The 21,335-nt window shown below is 39.3% G+C and overlaps 1 protein-coding gene across 1 annotated transcript in view; it reads left to right on the top strand.

Moving 5' to 3' along the window:
* The window catches only part of ZC3H6 (zinc finger CCCH-type containing 6), a 29,387-nt gene extending 8,123 nt beyond the window's left edge, over positions 1-21,264 (top strand). The window contains exons 2-12 of the mRNA XM_037405288.1: positions 4,408-4,588; positions 5,925-6,050; positions 7,086-7,341; positions 9,129-9,250; positions 11,724-11,840; positions 13,334-13,445; positions 14,028-14,137; positions 14,904-15,157; positions 15,795-16,315; positions 16,603-16,842; positions 18,411-21,264. Coding sequence (XP_037261185.1) covers positions 4,408-4,588; positions 5,925-6,050; positions 7,086-7,341; positions 9,129-9,250; positions 11,724-11,840; positions 13,334-13,445; positions 14,028-14,137; positions 14,904-15,157; positions 15,795-16,315; positions 16,603-16,842; positions 18,411-19,915 — 3,544 coding nt within the window. The 3' untranslated portion in view covers positions 19,916-21,264. The remainder of the gene's footprint in view (positions 1-4,407; positions 4,589-5,924; positions 6,051-7,085; positions 7,342-9,128; positions 9,251-11,723; positions 11,841-13,333; positions 13,446-14,027; positions 14,138-14,903; positions 15,158-15,794; positions 16,316-16,602; positions 16,843-18,410) is intronic.
* Positions 21,265-21,335: the final 71 nt, after the last annotated feature.

The following is a 21,335-nucleotide window of genomic DNA, read 5'->3' as shown; positions in this document are numbered from 1 at the left end:
GACTCCAGAGGTATGCGTTGTGTAGGCATCGTAAACTGTTCCGCCCACAGCTTGTTGGCATTATTGCAGTGAAGTTTGGTTTTGTGGGGTATTCTTTTGTGGGGCAGGGTAGTTGAAAGAGAAGTGAATCTTGGAAAAGACAACAAAGTTATACTAGATCAAGACAATTTTTATTTTTGTGTATCAGGCGTTTCCAGCAATAATAAAGCATACTAAGGTACTGTGTAAACCCAGATTATTCTGTAAGCAAGAACCTCTACTTTGCAAAACCTAAGTTCATATAGTCTCTTGTTAGATGAACGTTGCCATTTGTTTGCTGTAGATATCTGCCAGAGGGAAAGCAACCTAACATTCAGACCCATTTCCTAGAAAATCATCTGCTAGCTGTGTTTTTTCTGGATCACATGGGTTTGTTGACTTCTGTTACTCATAGTGGAAAAGGAGGTAGTCTTGGGTTACATCACTGAAAGCCCTTCCCAAAGCCTGTGGGATATATTTAGGAAGTGAACTTCTAAAGGGGGTGGTTTCTGCACTCACTTTCTAGTGTACAGCTCCAGTCTGTATTTTAAACAGGAAAAAAAAAAGCCTATAAAATGGAAGGTAGTTTCTGTCCTATCACTTCCTTTAAACTTTCTTTGAAGAATAAGTATTTTCAAGAAGGTGATACATTTTTGACCATTATCTTTTCAAATCATATTTACGTAGGGTTTTTTTGTGTATGTCTGGGTTGGTGGTGGGGTTTTTTGCATTTTTTTTTTGTTTGGTTTTGGGTTTTGGGGTGGGTTGTTTTTTTTTTTTTTTGCATTCTTGAGGTTTGATGCTTGGAAAACTCTAGGATGTTGTGGAAAGAATTCAGGCATTTGGGGATTAGAGGACTTTCGTAATCTTACCCTTGAAATGCAATCTAAAGGATAGTATTACTGAGATTCTGCACAATTGTTTTACCTAGAAAGTTACTTGTGTCCTGTGCGCATCCCAGAAGTGTAAACATATGGGGGCAGTTCTCAAAGGAACTGGTAACTGCTAAATACCTTATTTCCCAAAGAGTGTTTTCAGTAGGCATTTTACATGAGAGGATATTTTAATTGAGTGGATGTCCTTGAGAGAGTAAGTTTAGCTGACGTTGTCAAAATACAAAAGATTTTTTTTCTAATAACGGCAGGCGTTTCATAAATATTTGTGTTCCAGTTTCATTAGGCATACTTTATTAATCAAGTGTCTCCTGGAAAGATGTGACAAATGCTTTCTTGGGATATTGTCTGCTATACTTCAGAATTTGTCAAGGAATGTTGGAGATAATGGACACTGTGGTGTTGGAAGACAGGATTTGTTTTATGCTTGTGTTACATACTCTGAAGATCTTTTATCTCAAGTCTGGGAGTGTCTTGGTGTTACATTGTCCTTTGTGAGGCAGCGTAAGGATTGTGTATGAGCAGATCTCCGTGAGCACTTGTAAAAATCATAAAAATGGGTTCTGAAACTACCTCTCCACATTCGGAGCCCGCTTGGTAGTAGGCATACCTTTATTATCATTGTAATTATTAATATCCATTCTGTGTTCAAAAGCTCACCTTGGCTTCAGAGCTTCCTACTGGTTTATATTTGCACTGAAATATACTGTCCTTTTCAAAGTGTTTCCAAGTAAATGTTTAAGGCCATACACAAAGCTGGTGACAATTGCATTTGCAGTGTAGCTAAACTTAATAAATAGCAGTTGAGCAGTTTTCCTTACCTTGTTTCCGAGTTCCCTTTTCCCTTCCTAGCGCCCCGTTGTGTTCGGTGCGCTGGCAGGAAGAGCCATGCCTTGTTGTCTGTGAAACTGCCCAGTCCCTTTCTACTTCAGCAACTGCCTGTGGCAGTCAGTGCTGAAAGTTCCCTCGCTACAGCCGTGAGCTTTTACTGCCCATCAGCATGAATGATGGTCTTTAAACCTTCTGTAGCAGCATCTTGTTCAGATTAAATTTCTTTTTATGCCACTTTTTAATATTTTGACATTTGAAGGCTCCTTACAAACTTTCCTTCTTTCCAGTCCTGTTACTTCATGGTACTTAGCAAAACAAAACTATCTTCAGTATTTGTCCAGAAGATTATTTTCTCCCATATTCCAGTGTGCTTTTTTCAATTGCTAGGTAGGCAAGCTGCCCTTGTGCATTGCTTAGAAGTGTTCTTAGAGCCCCCTTCTTGATTATGTACTACAGCAAAACATCCTCATGAGCCTTGGATGTATATAATGTGCCTTTATGTGGTTGCAGTGGGCTGCCGTGAGGTGATGGGGAAGTGTCACAGTTGCTGTAGGATCCCACTAGTAGTTGAGAATGAAAGGTGAAGAGGTGCTGCCTTGGAATTGATGGATTTCCTTAGTTTTTCTCCAGAGCCTTTATGTGAGTTGATAATCTGGATGTGAGGATTTTTTTCCTCCTTCATTTGTTGGCTGCTTAGTGCTCTAGAATTATATATTTATTTTTGTTTGGTTTTTTTGGGTTGTTTTCCTTCCTTTTTGCGCTGCAATTGTTAAGAGTAGTTCTAAGAAGTTCCAGGCTGTATGAGGTGACAATACAGCAGTCATGTCTTCTCCCCTTTTCTTCTCTCTGGCATATCCATTACTGCTCTCACAAAAAGTCACAACTTTGGGTTGCTTCTAACTTCTTAATCACTGGGGTTTTTTTTTCCTGTGGAGACTCAGGTCCTTGGCTTCCTTTTGAGTTCTTCCCCCTTCCTACTGTTCGCAGTCCCACCTTGAACTAGACAGAGTTGATTGTCAGGTTAGCTAATATGCTGCGAATACAAGACTGTGATGGACAAATTGTAAGGCAATTTAATATAGCCTAATTACTGCCTCTGTCCTAATACCTTCTACTGCCCTCAGCACTAGTTTGATCTTGTTTTGGGGTTTGAGTGTTTGTTCTTTTTTAAATATATCGTTTTCTAATATCTACAAGCTTCTCCCCTTGCTGCCCTCGCCATCTGCTGAACCTGATACTGATGGCATTTTCAAGCAATCTCCATGTAAAAATTCAGGACTGAGTTTCTGCAGGGTTCCACAGTACCTGCAAAGGCTGAATTCCAGAAGCAGTGGTAATGTAGAAATAATTATATAGTGCCAATTATTAATGTTCAAAAGCAGTAAATTCTTCCACAACCAAAACCCAGCAAGTACCAAATAGAAGGGGAGTTGAGATCGCTTTGGCGGTATGTTCGAAATAGGGATAAGAAATAGGTTAACTCGTGTTTTGTTGAAGTGTTTCTTTCCTGGCAAAAGATTTTTAGGGTTGTTACTGTTCCAGTCAGTAGACAAAACTTTATTAAATAAAGTCTGACCCAGTTGTAGCAACTTTTTTTCCCTACTGATGGCGATAAGCACAAACTGTTCTGTTACTTGGTCTACAAGCACTTAGTGTTAACGTTATGTGTTTGTTTTTTTTTTTTTTAATCATCTTTCGGTATTACTTCATTTTGAAGACTTTTGAGACAGTCACATTCATATGCAGAAGTTACGTTCACATGCATATTGTTCCATTTATATTATTTATTGATGTATGAAATGACCCCCTACAAATGTCAGTTGCACATTTTAAAAAGACAAACCCCACCCTGGGTAGCGTAGAAAAATAGCATTGTCAGATGCCTGGTGTCTGTTTTTAGATTCTAGCAAATGAAATTCAAGTGTTAACTACTCCTTTCTTGTCAACTACTAATTTCTTTTGAAGAATTCACCTAAGCGCTAAATTAATCCTCCTTTTTAAAATTGCTTATAACATTGGCCATTGCACCCTAGATAACTGCTGTCCTGTCTTTAGTTCCAGGAGTTGGTGTGTTGACGGAAACATGTTTGTATTACTATGCGTTGTTTTTCCTGCAGTACCCAACCATTTCTCGTTATTGCTACTCTTTCACTGTGTGGCTTTCATAGAGTTTTAATTGCCTTTAATTTTGATCATATCTGTTCTGCAAATACAGCACTGTAAAGGCATGTAGTAGCATTGTAATAGAAGTATTTCTAGAAAAAGTTAAATGACCTCTTCAGTTCGAAATGTGTTTAAGGGCAACAGAATCCTGTGTGTCGAAGCAGGTTGTTTTTTTTTAATCTAGGTTGGAGAAAACTGTAAGAAGAGAAGACCTTTGTTCTGAGAAGGAAAATAAAAATGCATTGGTTTAAAACTTTTTGGTTTTTTGGTACAATTCAAGACCATTTAATGGTTTGCATTACATTTTTCTTGAACTGTAAAAGAAAATTCTAAAATCCTACATAGTTCTTGGGGTATTACATGTTTTAAAAGGATATGCACATGCATAAAAATGTAGCTGGTGGAAAGAAATACTGGGTGTGTTTCTTTTTACTGTGCTATTGGACAGATGAGGTGGAACATAACATGTAATTGTATTGTATTGCTATTTCTCCTCCTACAGAGAAGATGGAGAGCTAGAAGATGGTGAAATAGATGATGCAGCATATGAAGATGTGAAAGAACATGGTACAAAAGGTGATGATAAACAGAAAAATGAAAAAGGACATAGAAAATCACGGAAGAAACGCAAAAAAGAAAAAGAAAAGAAAAAATCAAAAAGGAGAAGACGGGATAAGCATAAGGTTAGGAAATGCAAACCAGAATATTGGAGGTGCTTATTTTAATTCCAGATTTAGACAAGAATCCAGGCAATTAGTGAAGAAAACTAAAATGGTTTTATTACAATTTTGGCAATCTTTGGTCTCCAAGGGCAAGTTTTGGGAATTCCTGTCTTACCAATACACTTCAATATTAAACAATTTGTTTAAATAGACGTTTGACACATGAAAGTGCATATTCACACATTTCAGTGACAGTTTATGTGGTGTAAAGAGACAATAAATCATTAAATAATCCAGCCATGGCACATTGCAAATGGTAGTTTGGAAAGTTGTCTGTTAGCTTCGCCTAAATGCGTTTTCATAAACTTGGTTTTCATCTGTTTACAAAATCAGATTGTGGGCATAACTGTGTTATTTGTGATACACATCTTCATTGGATGCTTATTTATTTCAGTATTTCTTTTAATAGCAGTTTACAAAATACCGACATTTGTGAGCGTTTTACTCCCTGCCCTTGTCAGTGGTTGTGCTAGTTCTGACGTGAAAGGCTCAAGTGCTGAACCTCTCCTTAAATTGTTTAAATCTTAAGCAGCAGTGTAAATTAAGCACTGGCTACTGTCCACAGCAATGGTAACCAAACCATAAAGATTTGAGAGTTTTTTAGGATAAGAGGCAAAATGTAAATTCAGGAAGTTCAATCTTCATGCTAATTATCATATCTGTGGGAAGAAAACATTTCAGGCTAAGCAAATTCTTTAGTAAAGTTCACTATGATAATGTGTCTAATATATATTTTAATCAACTTAAATGCAAGAGATTGACAAAATTTTGTCCTAGAAAAGGAACATCAGGTTTCATTTTCTAAAGGTCACAAAAATGCAATGTTCTTATATGGTTCCCCTCTAAATTTTCTGCAAAACAATATGTCTTAATAAAACATTGGTAATGCAGTAACACTGAGTTTTCTCCCCACAGCAAATGACAGGCTGCTAATCATTTCTATGGTCATGTGCAAGTTTCTAGCCAGCTCCCAGGTTTGTTAGCCTTCCAGCAGCATCCCTGCTGTCGCAAAGAGGCAGGGCTCAGACACCCATAGGAAGCTGCCTGAACCCAGAGAAACCACATAGCCCTCAATGACTACATTTGGAAGACTCATCAGATCAGATCTCTGATAAAAAAAGTGGGTCCTCAAAGATTGTGCTTTCTTTAGCTTACTCCAGAAGCAGAGATTTGTGAGACTTAAGAAAATATTTTCAGTTATTAGACTAATGCTTCCTTTAAGTTCACATGCAGCAGCCGAGTTACTCAGGGAATTATATAATAATGTTTGAGAGCACTGTTTTCTTCTTTTTTTCAGCATAATTCCCCTTCCAGTGATGACAGTTCTGACTACAGCCATGACTCTGATATTGAACGGACAGAAAGACCACATAAAAAGAGTAGCAGCTCTTCATATAGAGATTATGATTCTTCGTTCAGTCAGGTAGTATGGTTTTAAACCAATTTCTCATGTTTTTATTTAGGTGCAGTTTAAAAAATGCAGATGTAAATGATGCGGTTTTCGAAGGCTGACTTGATCACAGTGCCCATTCTCACAGATTTCAGGAAGCACATCTAGTTTTCATCTGCTTGGGTAGATTTCCAAATGTAAAGCTTCTTCTGTGGCGTGAATCTTAAGTGGTGTAATCGAGCCTGATACTGTTTTTTTCCCCCCATCAGGCAAAAATTAAGATTCCTTTATTATTTCCTGCATTGGATTTAGACTGTAGTAAGGAAACAGCCCCTGAAAAGCCACCTTTAAAGATCTAGAGTTGATTCTGCTTTCTGATAGCTCAATTTGTCCTGGCTTTTCTCAGCCTGTGCAGCTTGATAACCCTTCTGAGACCGTGGGGTGAAATAGACTGGCATTCTCTAAAGCTGCATTAGAGTGGCTAGAGGCTTGATGAAACTCTGGTACTTCAGAGGAGAGGAGATTTTCTGTTTAGCCTGAAACTGTTCCAGAAACCTCTAAGCCAGCTGAATTTATTAACAAACTGAAGATCCTGTCTGCAGAAACAGGAGAAGGGACAGTGCTGGTTTAGGAGTGGCCATAAGCAGTATTTCATCCTGACTGACAGAAACAGGACAGATTGCATCATCTGTGTCCGAGAGCATCTGGATTGGAGATCATGAAGGGAAAAGAACTTACTTTAATCATAATTCATCTAAGTAGCACTTAAAACACTTAGAACTGTGCATGTTAAAATGCTTTGTCAACCTCACTGAAAAACGTTCTGGAGTATAGATGCTGATGCTGTTCTTGTTTATCTTTTTTTTCCAATTTCAATGCGTTCAGAATCAAAAGTAGTAATCTTCACTGAATAACTGGTTTTCACTGTGCATTATTGATGCTTGTTTGTGCAAGGTAGACAGCGTGACAATAAAACAGCTTAAAAGCAACTGGTTTTGTAGAGCAGATTGGAGGGGTGTTTTTTGAAATATTGAGTTGCTTCTGAACAATGCAATCCCTTTCATGCAGCATGGACACGTATCAGGAAATTACATGAGTTCACAGAAAATGCAACATAAAAAAAATGTTAAAAGCAAGGAGTATGATGACTATAGTCATTACAGTGATGAAAACTTTGGTAATTATAATGAAGAAGAAAAGGATGAAGATTTTGCTGATCAGCTTAAACAATACAGGCAAGCTAAAGAGACCTCCAGTACTGATTTGGGACCTCCATTCCCAAAAGAACCAGTGAAAAAACAGGGGATGAAAGGGATCCAGAAAGGTAAGATAATTTGAATCATTAACTGTAGTAGTGGATGGTGGCAGCAGTTGTATCATGCATCATTTTGGGATGTTTGTCTTGAAGAAAACTGCCAGTGGTGCCTTTCCTGGGAGCTTGCGGTTGGTCTCCCATCAGTAGGTGATAATGCTGTTCATCGTAAGGGAGTAATATCATATGGTTGCACTGATGCATATAGTGAAGAAAAAAATCAAATGTTGGGCAAAGTGTACATAGGAAATAAAGAAATAAAACCCTATTAAAAAGCCAAGATCTTTGTTGGATAACAGTTTGAGTAAGAAATCATAGGGCTGTAAAATGACTTTCTGGTAGTAGTTTCTGAAAGTCTGAAATGGGACTTGATTGGGGGAAAGAATGTAAATATATAGATTTCAAAATCTAATTTAGGGCCCCCTCCCCAAAAAAGTAAGTAACTAGAAATTTTGATAGTTGCCTGAATGCTTTTATTACTATATCCCACACAAGTATGCTAGCATCTTTTACTTTTCTTTTCACAATTTTACTTGCAATCAAAGCTGGGCCGGTACAAATGCTGGTGAAAAAGCATTCCTCTTAAGCAACATACTCCTGAAAGAGTCCTGCTGTCCTTATTTCATGCCTTACTTACATAAGCAAAGTTATGCAAGCATTCTGGTTTGCACCTTTCATTTGGTGTCTGATCGTTTCCTTACCATTGCAGTGCAGTTCATGGAGCCAGCTTACATCTCTGGCCTCCGTAGAAGTGCTGAACTTGTTCTCATGCCTTATTAAATGAGATCCAAGTTGTCATTTCAGCAACTATTGACTGGGTTTGCAGAAATTACACCCGTTAATCATGGTTAAAACTTTGTCTCCCAGGCAGCATTTGAGCATGGTTTTGTATGATGACGGTATGAATACCTTAATAGTTTTCAGGAAGATACTGTGTGTTACACAAAGGTAGTAAGCTGTCTTTCATTTACCACAGTGAATATTTATTGTATTCTGTTTTGGTTCACAATAAAATCAATAGGCAAAAGATGGGCAGAATCTTTTTCGCTGAGACAAAAATGGCTTTTCGTGTGCTGCTTGGCAATACTGCTTCAGTATCTCTCTCTGCAAGTCATCTGAGATGAAGTCAAGGCATTTTCACTGGAATCAGCTTTGCTGTGGCGGAGTGGCTGCCACCTGAAGCGGGTGTAATGTCCACAGGACTTTCTAACTGGTTTTCTTTGATTTTAAATTGATGAGAAAGCAGATACTCTTGTCTCGGTGGTTTTAGTTGAGACTGTGACTCCTGGCATGCTGCTGGCTGGATTATTACTGTCTTAAGGCTTCCAAACAGTTACCATTAACCATTTTTATATTCAAAGCTGTTCTGTCGTATTTCTTAGGTTATGCTCTCAGGTTTCTTGCATGTTGTGGCAGTGAAACGTGCATGCACACCTGGGTGCCAGTTGTACTGGTTAGTTCTGTGTTCAAAAAATGACCAAATGGCACAAAATATTTCGAGTATTTGGACTGGTTAGAAAGAACATGACTGCACTTCTAATTGTGAGGCGTTTCTTTGAACAAGATTAATTTTATATTCAGTTTGTCAGTCTGCTATTGATTTGAATAGCTTTTCAAAGAGCAGGCAGTTGTACAGAATTACAATTGGCTGGTGTAGTTGAGCTTGCCAGCTGTGACTCAAGATAGTATTTAGCAATGCAGACTGCAAAAAGGTGTTAGATTTGTCTGTATTTGATGTTACTAGATAGCCGTTTTTCTTCACTTTGAAGTCATTTAAAGAGGTCGTTGCTATTTTGCAGGCATTTCTCAAAGAGGTAATAATTACAATGTTGGTCGAGGGCGTGGCATGCAAAAGAAATTGAAGCGTAAAGATCGTGGAAGGGGAAGAGGGGGCAATAAAGGATCTGATGGCTTTCATGAGGTACGTGGGATTGAAGCTGAATTCCTGATGTAGTTATGTATTTGTTTCAAATTATTGGATGCTTTGCTTTAACAGAAGAGTATTTTAAAGTATGTATCTTTAAACTTTTTCCTCTTATCCAGAAAATTGCGAGAATTTTTGAACACTTGATGTACAACATATGGTTGATAAGCTAATTCATATTTCCAGGAAAACCAAAAGCATTACATAAAACTGGCAGGAAGTTGTTCATGAGCTTTGGTTTTGAATGGTGCATGAACATCAATGTTAACTGTATCTGAAATAAGATGTTTTGCCGCTATTGGTTTACCTTAAGACATTTTAGCAAAGAAAATAGCTTTTTCCAGTTTCCATCTGAATCGTGAAGGATTCTCCTTCTCTTGCCATAGCTGTGACTGTGAAAATGGAAATATATGTGACCTTGGTTTTCATTTATTAATTCTTTGTTCTTTGAACAGGAATTAGAGAAAACATCGCAGTTCAGCGTTCATATTTGTAAACTTCTCACTCCAGTCTTCATTTAAATGAAACCTACACAAAATTGATGATTAATTCATCAAATCCATCCACAGCTGAAAAACATTATTTATATATAAAATATATATAAAAACATACAAGCCAAATCATATTTAAGTCTTTATGCCACAACTAAAATGTCTGTGGTTCTCCTCGTGCACTCAAGAACTCGCACGGCTGGCTTTTCACACTCAAGAACTCTCACGGCTGGCTTTTCACTGATGCATTGATGTATAATTGAGCCACGTTAATTTTCCCCTGTGTTCTCCAGCTGGCCTATGAAGACCTCCAGCCCTGGTCTCTGGGGCTCCTGGGTGGTCCTGGTCAGATTTTCCTGTCCCTGCCCTGCGTGTGGTAGGGAAAAGGGCAGCTGTTTGATCTGTTAGGACGATGATGCCTCATTTATAGGACTCCTCCTTCCTGTTGCTGTGGAGCATGCCCTGTTCTCCAGTGCCATCTCCCAAGCTGTGGGGAAGGGTGGAGGCGAGGAGGCAGCTGCAGGCAGGTCCCAGCAGGCAGAAAACAAAAAGCTGAGCCAGCTACAGCAAAATAATGAATTCTGAAACACAGATGCAGAGCTGTGTGGTGTGGAGGGGTAACTGCGAGACTCCCAAGCCACACAGGGACATCCCTGGTATTCTTGGGGACATGGTTTGGAGCATTTCAACCTTCCTTGGGTGGTTGTTTCAAGTGCTTTGTGGTGTGGGACATTCCCAGAGAGACCTTAGAGCATTGTGTTTGTGATATTTGTGTTAACCGTGAAGAGGATCAGTTATTAGATTTGAAGCTGCCTTGTCTAAAGCAACTGAGATTTCTCTGGTTTTAATGTGTTCGGAGTAGAACATGGATCTTGGCTGATCCAGGAGTAGCATTTCAAGCTCAAAGATTTCTGCTTCTCAATATCAGCAAAAATCCGCAGATCATTCTTAGTGTTAATGTTTTGTGACATTGCTTAATCTGCCAGCAAAATGAGATCAGACACGTGGTGTACTGATGCCCGTGTGTGCTCATGATGCAGTGTGGTGATTGTGGAGAACCACATCCATTCCGTTTCAGAAGTTCTTACTCAGCAGTCAGATCCCTACTCATTTTTGAGAATGTTGGAAATTGGAAAAGCCTGTTTCATCCAGTAGGCAACCACCTTGCACTGCAAAGACTACATTTGTTCTAGCCTCTGTCGCAGTGTCGTAGACAGCAGTTCATTAAAGGCCATCTGCTTCCATGACTTTGTTAGCTCTGCCAGACCCCCTCAGCACCTGCCCTGGACTCCATGGTTAGATGGGTTTACTGCAGTTTCTTTAGTTTATCTCAAGTGCATATGCCACGTGGGAATCAAACCATAAGAACAGTTAGTTGCCTCACCAAGTACGTAATAATTCTTAGGTGTTAGGTTACAATTGAGCTGTGCTTCCTTTCTTTTTGCCTTAAGGTATAAGCAAACAGGTTGTTTTTCTTCTAACAGGAGAAAAAAAGAAAGTGGATAATCTGGAGATCACAGCAGTGTGAGAAGCACGTAGAGGGGAACAATTGGCAAAGCATAGGGTTGTGACTAAGATGGTGCAGCCTGGATGATTACTCAACTCCTGGCTGTCTGCAGAGGTGCCCTTAATCAGGGGCAGTTGGTGCTGACTTAGCTGGGTGCCAGGTGACAGCCTTGCTTTCCAGCATTGGCAAATGAAGCACAAGATACTCTGTCTATTCAGTGAAGTTATTTGTGTCTGTTGTGTTGTAAGTTTCTAATTTGGTTGCATTTATAAAAAAGACTCTGCATTAAAGTAGCTAAGGAAAAGTATGTATATTTACCTTTAGTTTGAGCTGTGGTTATAATAATTTTGAGAACTTAAATCATGGTATAGTTAATCACATTTTGGGGTAACTGGTGCACCAAGTATGCTCTAATATTTTTGCAACTGCACTTAATAAGTAAGCGTCAGTAGGATGTTCATTTTTCTTACAGGATGGCAAACCAGTGAAGAAATGGGTTAATATGAGTCAGGAGTTCATAAATCAGCATACAGTGGAACACAAAGGCAAACAAATTTGTAAATATTTCCTTGAAGGGAGGTGTATTAAGGTAATTATACGCTGTGTCTGTCAGTCTGCTTCTTCGGTGTGAGGAAGGGGAGAAGATGCTTAGTTCTTTGTTACTTCAGCTGACACAAAGAAAACCTGCATGTTGAAACTCAGTGTTTTGATTTCTAATGTTTTGAGTATTTATAGATAAATGTCAACAGAAGTACTTGTGGAAGAATAAGCACCTCTGTTGCATGTTCTGAATTGTAACAAATTCTATTTAAAATAATTGTTTGCTTATTAGTATGTACAGTAAAAACATCTGTGATAGTATCATAAAATTCCACTGACAATGTATCATATGTAAATATACATCAAATCTTATAAATATGGAATCTGTAAATAGGCAATGATCTCCAAATGTATTAGATTATTTCTCTGTTATGTGATACTGCTAATTTTGAAACATTGAAGGAATTGCTTAATTACACTAAATTATTTCTCTCTCTAAAGTAAAAAGTGGGGTTGTAGTAATAGTTTCCCTACCAAAGAATCATCTTCCTTCAGGCAGCAAGTGGAAAGCAGCAGAAAGAAGAGAGTGCTATTCAGAGCAGTCAGCTGTCAAGGAAAAGCCCTAGCAAGACAGTCTCTTATTACATAGAAAAAATTGCTTTTGCTTCATTTTGAAGCCTGTGCTGCTGTGGAGTTGAATCCTGTGATGTCAGACTAGTTCAGTCAGTTATAAAACACACTTAGGAAAAACTGCATGCTTCTCGAATCAGTGAGTGCGTAATTTATGTTTGGTTCTTCTGTGTATTTAGAGATAAAACATGTTCTTTTTCTTATTCAAATGGTCAAAGTAAAGGTGAAAATCAGTGTGCTTTTTTCCCAAACCAGTGGGGAATTGAAAACAATGCTGCTGCCTTTATATATTTCAGAATGCCGTGCCTCAGCAAGATGAGTGTTTGCTGCCACCTTCAGTTTTAAAACAAGTGGCTGAAAGAGCAATTAGTGTGTTTTTCATGAAAACAAATACAAAAATACGCAAAAATCCTCTCCAGCAAAGTTATCCTAATGTATAACATGATATGGTTGATATAAACTTGATATTATTTGGACTCTGTTTTTCCTACATGAAGAGTCTTAATACTTTGCTTGTTGGACTTTTTAAAGTTCTCTTGCATGCCCTTAAAACAATCGGGGGTTTTCAGAACAAGATAATTGTTTAGATAGAAAATATTTTCGGTAAAGTATTTGTTCAAATGCCTTTTTTAGTGCAGATTGCTAGGTGGAGAGAGGAGAACTGGGACTAGTAAGAGCAGCTTGTTTTCTGTGACCGCTGTGTATATTCTTCTGAATCCCAATGCAGGAAGTGTTTCTCTCTGTCCAGGCTGCCCTATTCACAGTTTTTAGGGACATGCTAATAATGCAGTTCTGTGTTAGTAAAGAGAAAAAGTTTAAATTCAGCTGAGGAGGATGCTTGTTTTTAAATATGCAATGGAATTACTCAGTGTTTCAGATTTATAATGTTTTTTCTTGTTTGTTTATTTATAGGGAGAGCAGTGTAAATTTGATCATGATGCGGAGATTGAAAAGAAAAAGGAGATCTGCAAGTTTTATATACAGGGTTACTGCACCAAAGGAGAGAACTGCATTTATTTGCACAATATCCTTAAAAATATATACACTTGAATTAAACTGAAAGTTATATTTACTCTTAATTGATTTCTAAGTATTTAAGTGATAAATCACTGATTTTTAAGGGTAGCTATTTCTTTTCGTAAGAGACTATACCAAAGACTATGTAGATTAACTACAAAAAGATTATTTTTCTGCTCATATACTTAGGAGGAGAAGATATGTATAAAATTACTGGCTTGTTTTATGTTTTAAGGATTTGTAATGTTTTAAAAGATAAACCCCCTTGAAGTTAGATGCATTTGTTCACATAGTTCTAAAACCCTGATCTGTTTTGTTCTAAAGGACTTGTGTTATACTCTGGAATTGACACCTTCATCTTTTAATAGTAATTTTAGAATCAAGTCAAAAATAATGTTAAGGACATTAGTAGAGTGTTAAATGGAACTAGGAGTAAGTTGGTTATTAGCTTTCAAAATTCTTAACATATTGCTTTGGAAAGATTAAGTACTGGTTAAAAATTGAAAGATAGTTGACAGCTGAATTTTATAAACTTGCCAGTGTGAACTAGAAATCAGCCTTTGTTAGGAATCCTTAATACATTGCTTACATGAATTCCCTTGCAAGTTCTACCATACAGGAGCAAAATGCTATCAAGGAGATAAGTGCAAATTTTCTCATGCTCCCCTGACTGCAGAAACAAAAGAGCTGTTGGATAAGGTGAGCAGTTTATGGTCTGTAAACATAAGGTTTGTTGCTAAATGAAGCGGGGTGTGTGTGCTGGAAATTTCTGTGAAATTCTCAGGGAGTGTGATGCTAAATGCTAGCAATGTTAAAATTCCCTGTTGCTCCTTAGCACAGTAAATCTGTGACCAGTTTCAATACCAGGAATTTCCTTCACCATCAGTTATTCAGTTATTTTTAGCCACATCAGACTCGTTTATTTTCACAACTCATCTTTCTGCCCATGAACTTTCTTTTGCGTCCCTTTCTGTGGAAATCTTCATGTAGTCTGTAACAAGAAGTGTGGGTTTTATGTTGTCTGACTTTAGCTGACTTCTGCACTCAGGGTGGAGAAAAGAACAAGGTGCCTCCTCTGGACAGTTCATGAGATGCTGACCTTTGTTTTAAGTAGGATATTCGTGTCTCTCCAGTTACTATACAACAGACCTTAACAGAAAAGTTACATTAAGACTAGAAACATTGTGAATCTTAGACTTGAGTCGTTCAGCTTCTCTCACTACTGTGTGAAGGAAATGGGCTTGTGTGAAATTGTCCCTTCCTGGCTGCAGAAATAGTTTTCTTCCTAACTGCGAATCAGTGTCCTGCAAAACAAGAAATAATAGATTTATAGTGCATTTGAATTTGATGTGAATATATAGTAGTATTGCAGAGGGCAATTATATTTAAAAGGAAAGTGCAAGACTAAATTGAATTGCATATACTGTGAAATTTATGAAGTGTTTGCTGTATTGCATTGTTCTAGGTTTTGAATACTGAGGAGGAACCACAAAATGAAGATGAGAAAGAACTGGAGGAACTCAGAAAGCGTGGCATAGTTCCCCTCCCTAAGCCACCACCGGGTGTTGGACTTCTGCCAACCCCGCCAGAGCAATATCCATTTTCTGAGTCTGACATTGAAAATTATCAAGATCCTTCAGGAGAATATAAGAAAATCCCATCTCTTTTTGAAATAGTTGTGAAGCCTACTGTGGATTTAGCACACAAAATTGGAAAAAAGTAGGTTTCAGAATTTTGTGTAGAACTCTCCTTAAAGCATGGCTGCATAAATATTTAAACAATTCTCTTTGTTTCTGTCGGCAGTATATACTTCCGAATGTATTGCTTAAGTTAATGATCTGTCAAATGTTGGCTATCGCAATTATTTACTTATTTATTGCTTTCCATAGAGGAGAACTTACTGAACCTTGACCTTCCTCCAGAAAGTCACTCCATTGGTTCTTGTTCTGGCTCTGTGCCTGCCTTGCCTGTCCTCATGTGTAGGTTGAGCAAGGTTCATTCTCTCCTGCAGTCTTTTTATAGGTTGTTTTTTCTTGATCAAACCTAACGGAGACTCCTGATGGAGACTGTTGGCCCTGGGATGTTTAAAACCCTTTGTCGAAGCAAAGTCCAGTTCTGCATGATGCTATATTGAAAAAATGTTCTACTTCCAAACAAGCTCTTCATGTGTTACGATGTGTATGTGATGTATATAGTTTGTATATTTCTCTTCAAAAATTATTTTGCTGCTTCCAAATGTTTATCCAACTGAAGATCAAATAAGTACAAGCAGACGTCTGTAAGAGTGAGGAGATAACTAACAGGCTGTTGATCTTTAGGTGCATAATTTGACTCATTAATTTTCTTTTGCCTACAGGCCACCGACCTTCTATAACAGTGCATCACCGCCAAGACCACCGTTTCAGGGAAACGACCCGCACTCTCAGCATATGTATAATCCAGGTTCAAGTCCAGGGCCAGGACCTGGCATGTCACAAGGTCATAACGGGCCACCAATGCACCCAGGTTCTCCTGGACATCATCCATGCGCAGGGCCTCAAGGCCCAGGAATGCCGCAGAGTCCTCCTATGCAGGGTGTTCCACCAGGCTTTCTTGGACCACAGAACCAGACTGGTATGCCTATGCAAGGACAGCAGGGTGGTCCGCCTCTCACACCGCCGGGTCTCAGTGGATCTTACAATGCCCCGGGAGTTCAAGGACATATGGTGAACGTGCCAAGAGAGAATCATTGTCCTCCAGGGCCACAATACCAGCAGATTCCTGGTGAACGGCAGCCCAATATGAATTATGAGCCTATTCAGAACCCAGCTGATTTCTATGACAATTACTATTCTCATCAAGCTGTACATAACTTCCAGCCAGCTAATAACTCTGGTGGTAAGGAGATTTAAAAATTAATTGTTCTTTGATACGGTGCTTTGTAGTTGTGCAGTATTAAAACGTCATGGCTCCAAAGCTGAGCAACTGAAAGAATTTTGGATAGAAAGCCAAACCTCCTGGAATGTCTTTGCTGTATAGGCTTTCCCAGCTGGTGCTTCCCAGTTCTGTGATATAAGTCACATCAGTTTTGTTTGATGGCGTTTTATGTTTTATCTCCTCTGCTGTAAAAAATTCTATAGGATAGCTTCTAATTTGTTTTGTTTTGGGGTTTTTTTGTACTGCAGATGGAACATGGCATGGAGAATTTGCAGATCACCAGGCTCACCTCATGGCTCAAGAGTCGCACCAAGGTGGAAGCGAGTCAGACTGCATGAGTAGCCATATGGGCCACAAACCAGCCATTAATGTGCCGGATTTTCTTCCGGCGATGCAGAAGGCCCTGTACGTAAGACTTAGTCAAAAGCATCAAAGAGATGGAGACTCTGTCAGCAGCCAGGGTCAGAGGGCAATGAGCAAGGATGAAGGTAAAGATAATTTTGTTAAAGTTCTAAACATACTTACTGTCCGTGTATTAGCCTGGGACAAATCTGTTTACTTGGATTTTCATCATGATATCATTCACAATTTCTGTGAATGTGCAAGTATCAGCACAGTATTTTCAGCTGAATATCCTTGCTTTCCTTCCCAGCTTGTTCTAGGACTTCAGTATAGGCTTAGTTGCTTCATTCCAGTTCCAAGTAGAAAGATCTGTGGGTAATTTTTAGATATAGCCTGCACTTTTAAAAGGTTGTGTTGCTCAATTACTTCTTAAAATCCCTGACTGAAACAGAAAGGTGGTTATTTCTGACTGCCAGTACTGCAAGGCACATCTTAGGTTCTGTTTATTCAGTCATGCCTCTTGATCTTTTTTTGCATATTCCATTTCTCTAGAGCAGTATTTTTTCCCTCTGTGATACCTGAAATCTGCAGTGTTTAATCTCGAGTGTCTTTTCTGTAACCTGGATGGCGCAGAGCAGTAAGCCTGCCGATCAGATTCAGCCACACAGGCTACGTTTGTCCCTTGGCTTGCTGCCCTCTTTTCTGAGGCTGCTAGGCTGTGTGACCAGAAACGTGTCTTCTGTGTGACCAAAAGGCAGTGGCTGTATCAAATGTTTTTAAGGGCGTTGCCAATATAATTCTGATCAAATGGTGAGAGTGAGCTTGGAGATGCAGCTCCATACAAAACCAGAGTGACCTAGAGTTATCTACTTGGAAGTGAAGCCTTCTCACCAGTGTTCTAGAGTGACTGGTCCTCCTGTCTGGAGGGCTTTGGGAAAGCAGCATAAAGGAAAAACGTTCCTATTAACTGCTTCTGCTCCCTGTTGGATATTCGTGTGGTACAGCTAGCAGCGTGGAACCACGCGTTATTGTGCATTAGGTACTGGGGATGGCGCTGGTGTTCATCTTCTTTCTCATTTTACTGAGCCAGAACAGACCACTAGTCTCCTTCAGTGAGTAGGCAGGTTCAAGGTGTGGACCTGAGCACACAGCTGTGTCGATAAGGCCTTCCTTAATTGCATGACAGTTGAGAATTTATCCTTTAAAATTAAAAATTCTTATTTCTTCCCTTCCTGAATCTTGACCTCTCCCTAAAACCTTGTGATTTGGATTGTAATAAGGCAGCAAGTTCCACATTTGTAATTCATCTGTTTTCAAGGCTGCTGTAAGGTGTCATTTTACTTTTCATTCTGCCATCCCACGATGAAGGTCATTTTCATCAAGACTCAAGATGTTAAATGGGTTAGTTTTCTTCTACTAGTACTGATAGAAATAATTGTTTGAAAGCAGGTTATTTTCCCAGTTTAATGCTGACAGAGAGATATGTAGAGGGAATGCAGCAGAGCTGGGGAGTATCTCAACTAGCTACAGTTTTTTTGTTATGTCAGTTCTTCATTGAAATTTATTTTTATCATTTTAGATTACGGTTGTTATAATACAGGGAGTGATGATTTAATATCAGGTCTTTTCTGTTTGATTTTACTGGAAAGTTGTTGTATGAGTAAATGTGATGCATTCCCTGGTGTTTATTTGCTTGAATATTTTTTTTTTTTAGATGACAATGTCAACTGGTATTCCAGTAGTGAAGAGGAAGAGGGGAGCAGTGTTAAATCAATACTAAAGACATTAAAGAAACAAAGTGAAAATTTTAGGAATCGTCAGCAACATTCCACAGAGCAGCACATGCTCGGTATTCCTACCGATCCACGGCTGGCAAAAGAAAAAGGCACAGGGCCTCAGGCTGCTGACCCGAGACTTCGGGCCTCTCCAAGGTCCAACCCCAGAAAGCCTTCAGAGTCGGCATCCCTGGACCCACGGCTCGTCCGAGATCCCAGGATGCACAAGGTCAGTGACGGTGCTCATGCCAGCTCGTCCCTTGGGGGAGCAAAGCTAGATTTACACCACGCGCATGCTGGAGTTAAAGTCAAGCAAAAAGGGATGGATGATGACGAAGAGGACTTGGAAAGAGAACTGAGAGAACGAGCTTTTCTGATACCGTTGGAACCTTTGCCTGGTGTGACGTTAAGGGATCCCCGATCTCAGCTTAGGCAGTTCAGCCACATTAAAATGGATGTTACCCTGATGAAACCAAACTTTGCTAAGCATATTGTATGGGCACCCGAAGACTTGCTCCCTATACCTTTGCCTAAGCCTGACCCCGTCTCTTCAATCAACTTACCTCTTCCTCCACTCATTGCTGACCAGAGACTTAACAAACTGCGGAATCTGAAAAACGATCCCCATCCAAATGCAATGCCAGCTGACCCACGACTAGCTGCAAAGGCAAAAAACAGCTTAACGGGCAGGAGCGGCTATTTGGATCCGTCTGCAGATTCGCATGCCAGTAGCTCAAGCAAATTAGGAGATCCCCGCTTACAGAAAAACGTCGATCCCAGACTCCACAGACTGTCGAGCACGGATACGCATCACGGAGTCGCAAAGGATCCACACCCTCCGAAGTTTGACCCCCGCCTCGCCAGATCTGCTGCTGGCTCCTCACAGCCCTCGGAAGCTGCGGCTACTAAACCTGACCCAGATGCTCTGCCTCCATATGCCCCCAAATTATCGTCAAGCGGTGTTAGACTGGGAACTCCAGGCTCGATACTGAGCGGTATTAGTTTGTACGATCCAAGGGATCACAGCTCGTCATTGGACACAGCTCCAGCTAGTTCAGGAGAGAATGGAGAGAACCAGAAAAAAAGTATTTTGAAAAATTCTGGTAAAAATGAACCCAGTCTCTCAGAAGATACGTCGCTCCAGAAGGCTGCCTCAAATGTGGAAAAAAATACAGAAGGATCATCATCGGAAGCTACTTCAGATAAAGCAAATAGCACCAGTAAATCTCAGGCTAAACACTCCAGCGCTGCACCTGCGGTGCATAATCTTCCTATCCAAGCTTTGTCGGGATTAATCAGACCGCAGTACAGCGACCCGAGGCAGGTTAGACAGCCTGGACAGGTAACTCAGACACAGGATAATGATCCGAATGGGGAATCAGATGATAAGTCATTAAAAGATGTTTTCAAGACTTTCGATCCGACTGCTTCACCGTTTTGTTAGCAATTGATTTTAAGTCTTTTTACTGTTGTGAATATTGCAGTTTTCTGCTGTTTTGTAACTGGTTTACCTCTTTGCTTTATTTATTTTTAAATTATAATTATCAACACTTTTCAGCTGCTAATCTCAGAACCACATGCAGTTATACAGTATGCTATAGTGTTTGCAAAGCTGTGGTATTTTCTATATAATACTTTTCCAATTTCAGGGAGACTAATAATTGACATGTAGAACCCCCCCATGTATTGTGTTAGAGCTGATAAAAGCACTTTCATTGTAAATAAGTCATTAAGAAAGTCCGAGACCTGTATATGTGTGAGCTGTCTCTTTCATAAACAACATTTAGATATGATTGCCACATTTGTATGATTGTATAGATACAAGCAATATTATGTACATTACTGTGAGAGACACTGTTTGACAAGGATTGTCTGACGCATCAAGCCAAACCTACTAACTGATTCAAAACCTACATAAATGATTTAAAAGGAAAACGTTGATCTTCCTTTTCAGATCGGTTGATGTAAGACATTGACAGTTTTTATTCATGCAGTCAATATTCTTAGTGTAAAAGAGACCTATATCGCATATTGAGGATTAAAATGTCATATCTTTTAAAAGTATTTTATTCTATGCTGTATATAGAAGAAATTGTGAAGTACATAACTAGAAGAAAGTTACTGTTAAAGTGGAGAATACCTAAGTTGTCTAATACAAAAAAGGTTTTTATTTAATTTTTTCACGCATACACAATTCTGATTAGTGCTATAAGTTACATTGTGGTGTTCATGTATTTCAATGTATTTTTGTATTCAGCTGCTTAATTTGTATTGCTTTTTTTGTATTGATGTAACTGCAGTACTTGTATTCATGGTGTCTTTATGACATTTTTAACAAAAAAATTAAAAAGGGTACAGTTAACGTCTGGTAATGACTGTGATGTTGACATGTTGGCAGCTCGCTCAGCATTGGGGAAGGAGCAGTGGGGCTGTCTGAAGGATGCAGGTGACTAAACCTGGGTTCAGTGCAGTCACGGCACCACCATACAGTCAGGTGGTGGTGGGGGTTTAAACTAACCTCGTACTGGATCCAGCCAGAGTTAGCTTGGGGCATGGTTCCAGGATCAGACTGCTGCTTTAGAGAGTCGTCATTGTTCTCTGACTACGATTAACAGTATTGCTGTGAGAAATGTCGTGCATGTTCTTTCGTTTCTGAAGATGTTGCATGCCGAGAGCACAACTGTCCTCAAAGCCTCTCTTGTTTTGCCTTTTGGGTTGCTTTTTATATAGAGGAAATGTAGTCATACCTAGCTAGCTACGTTTACAATAAAAATTTGCCGTCTGCTCAATTGCCACCTGGTTCCCGCCCACTTAGAATGTTTCTTTGCATTCAGTCTCTTCCTCAGTGACCTTCTTTTTGCTTC

The sequence above is a fragment of the Falco rusticolus genome, chromosome 12, assembly GCF_015220075.1.
Source record: "Falco rusticolus isolate bFalRus1 chromosome 12, bFalRus1.pri, whole genome shotgun sequence".
NCBI classification, from domain to species: Eukaryota; Metazoa; Chordata; class Aves; order Falconiformes; family Falconidae; genus Falco; species Falco rusticolus.
The sequence above is the reverse complement of the archived record's forward strand: the minus strand, read 5'-3'. Positions and strand labels throughout refer to the sequence as shown.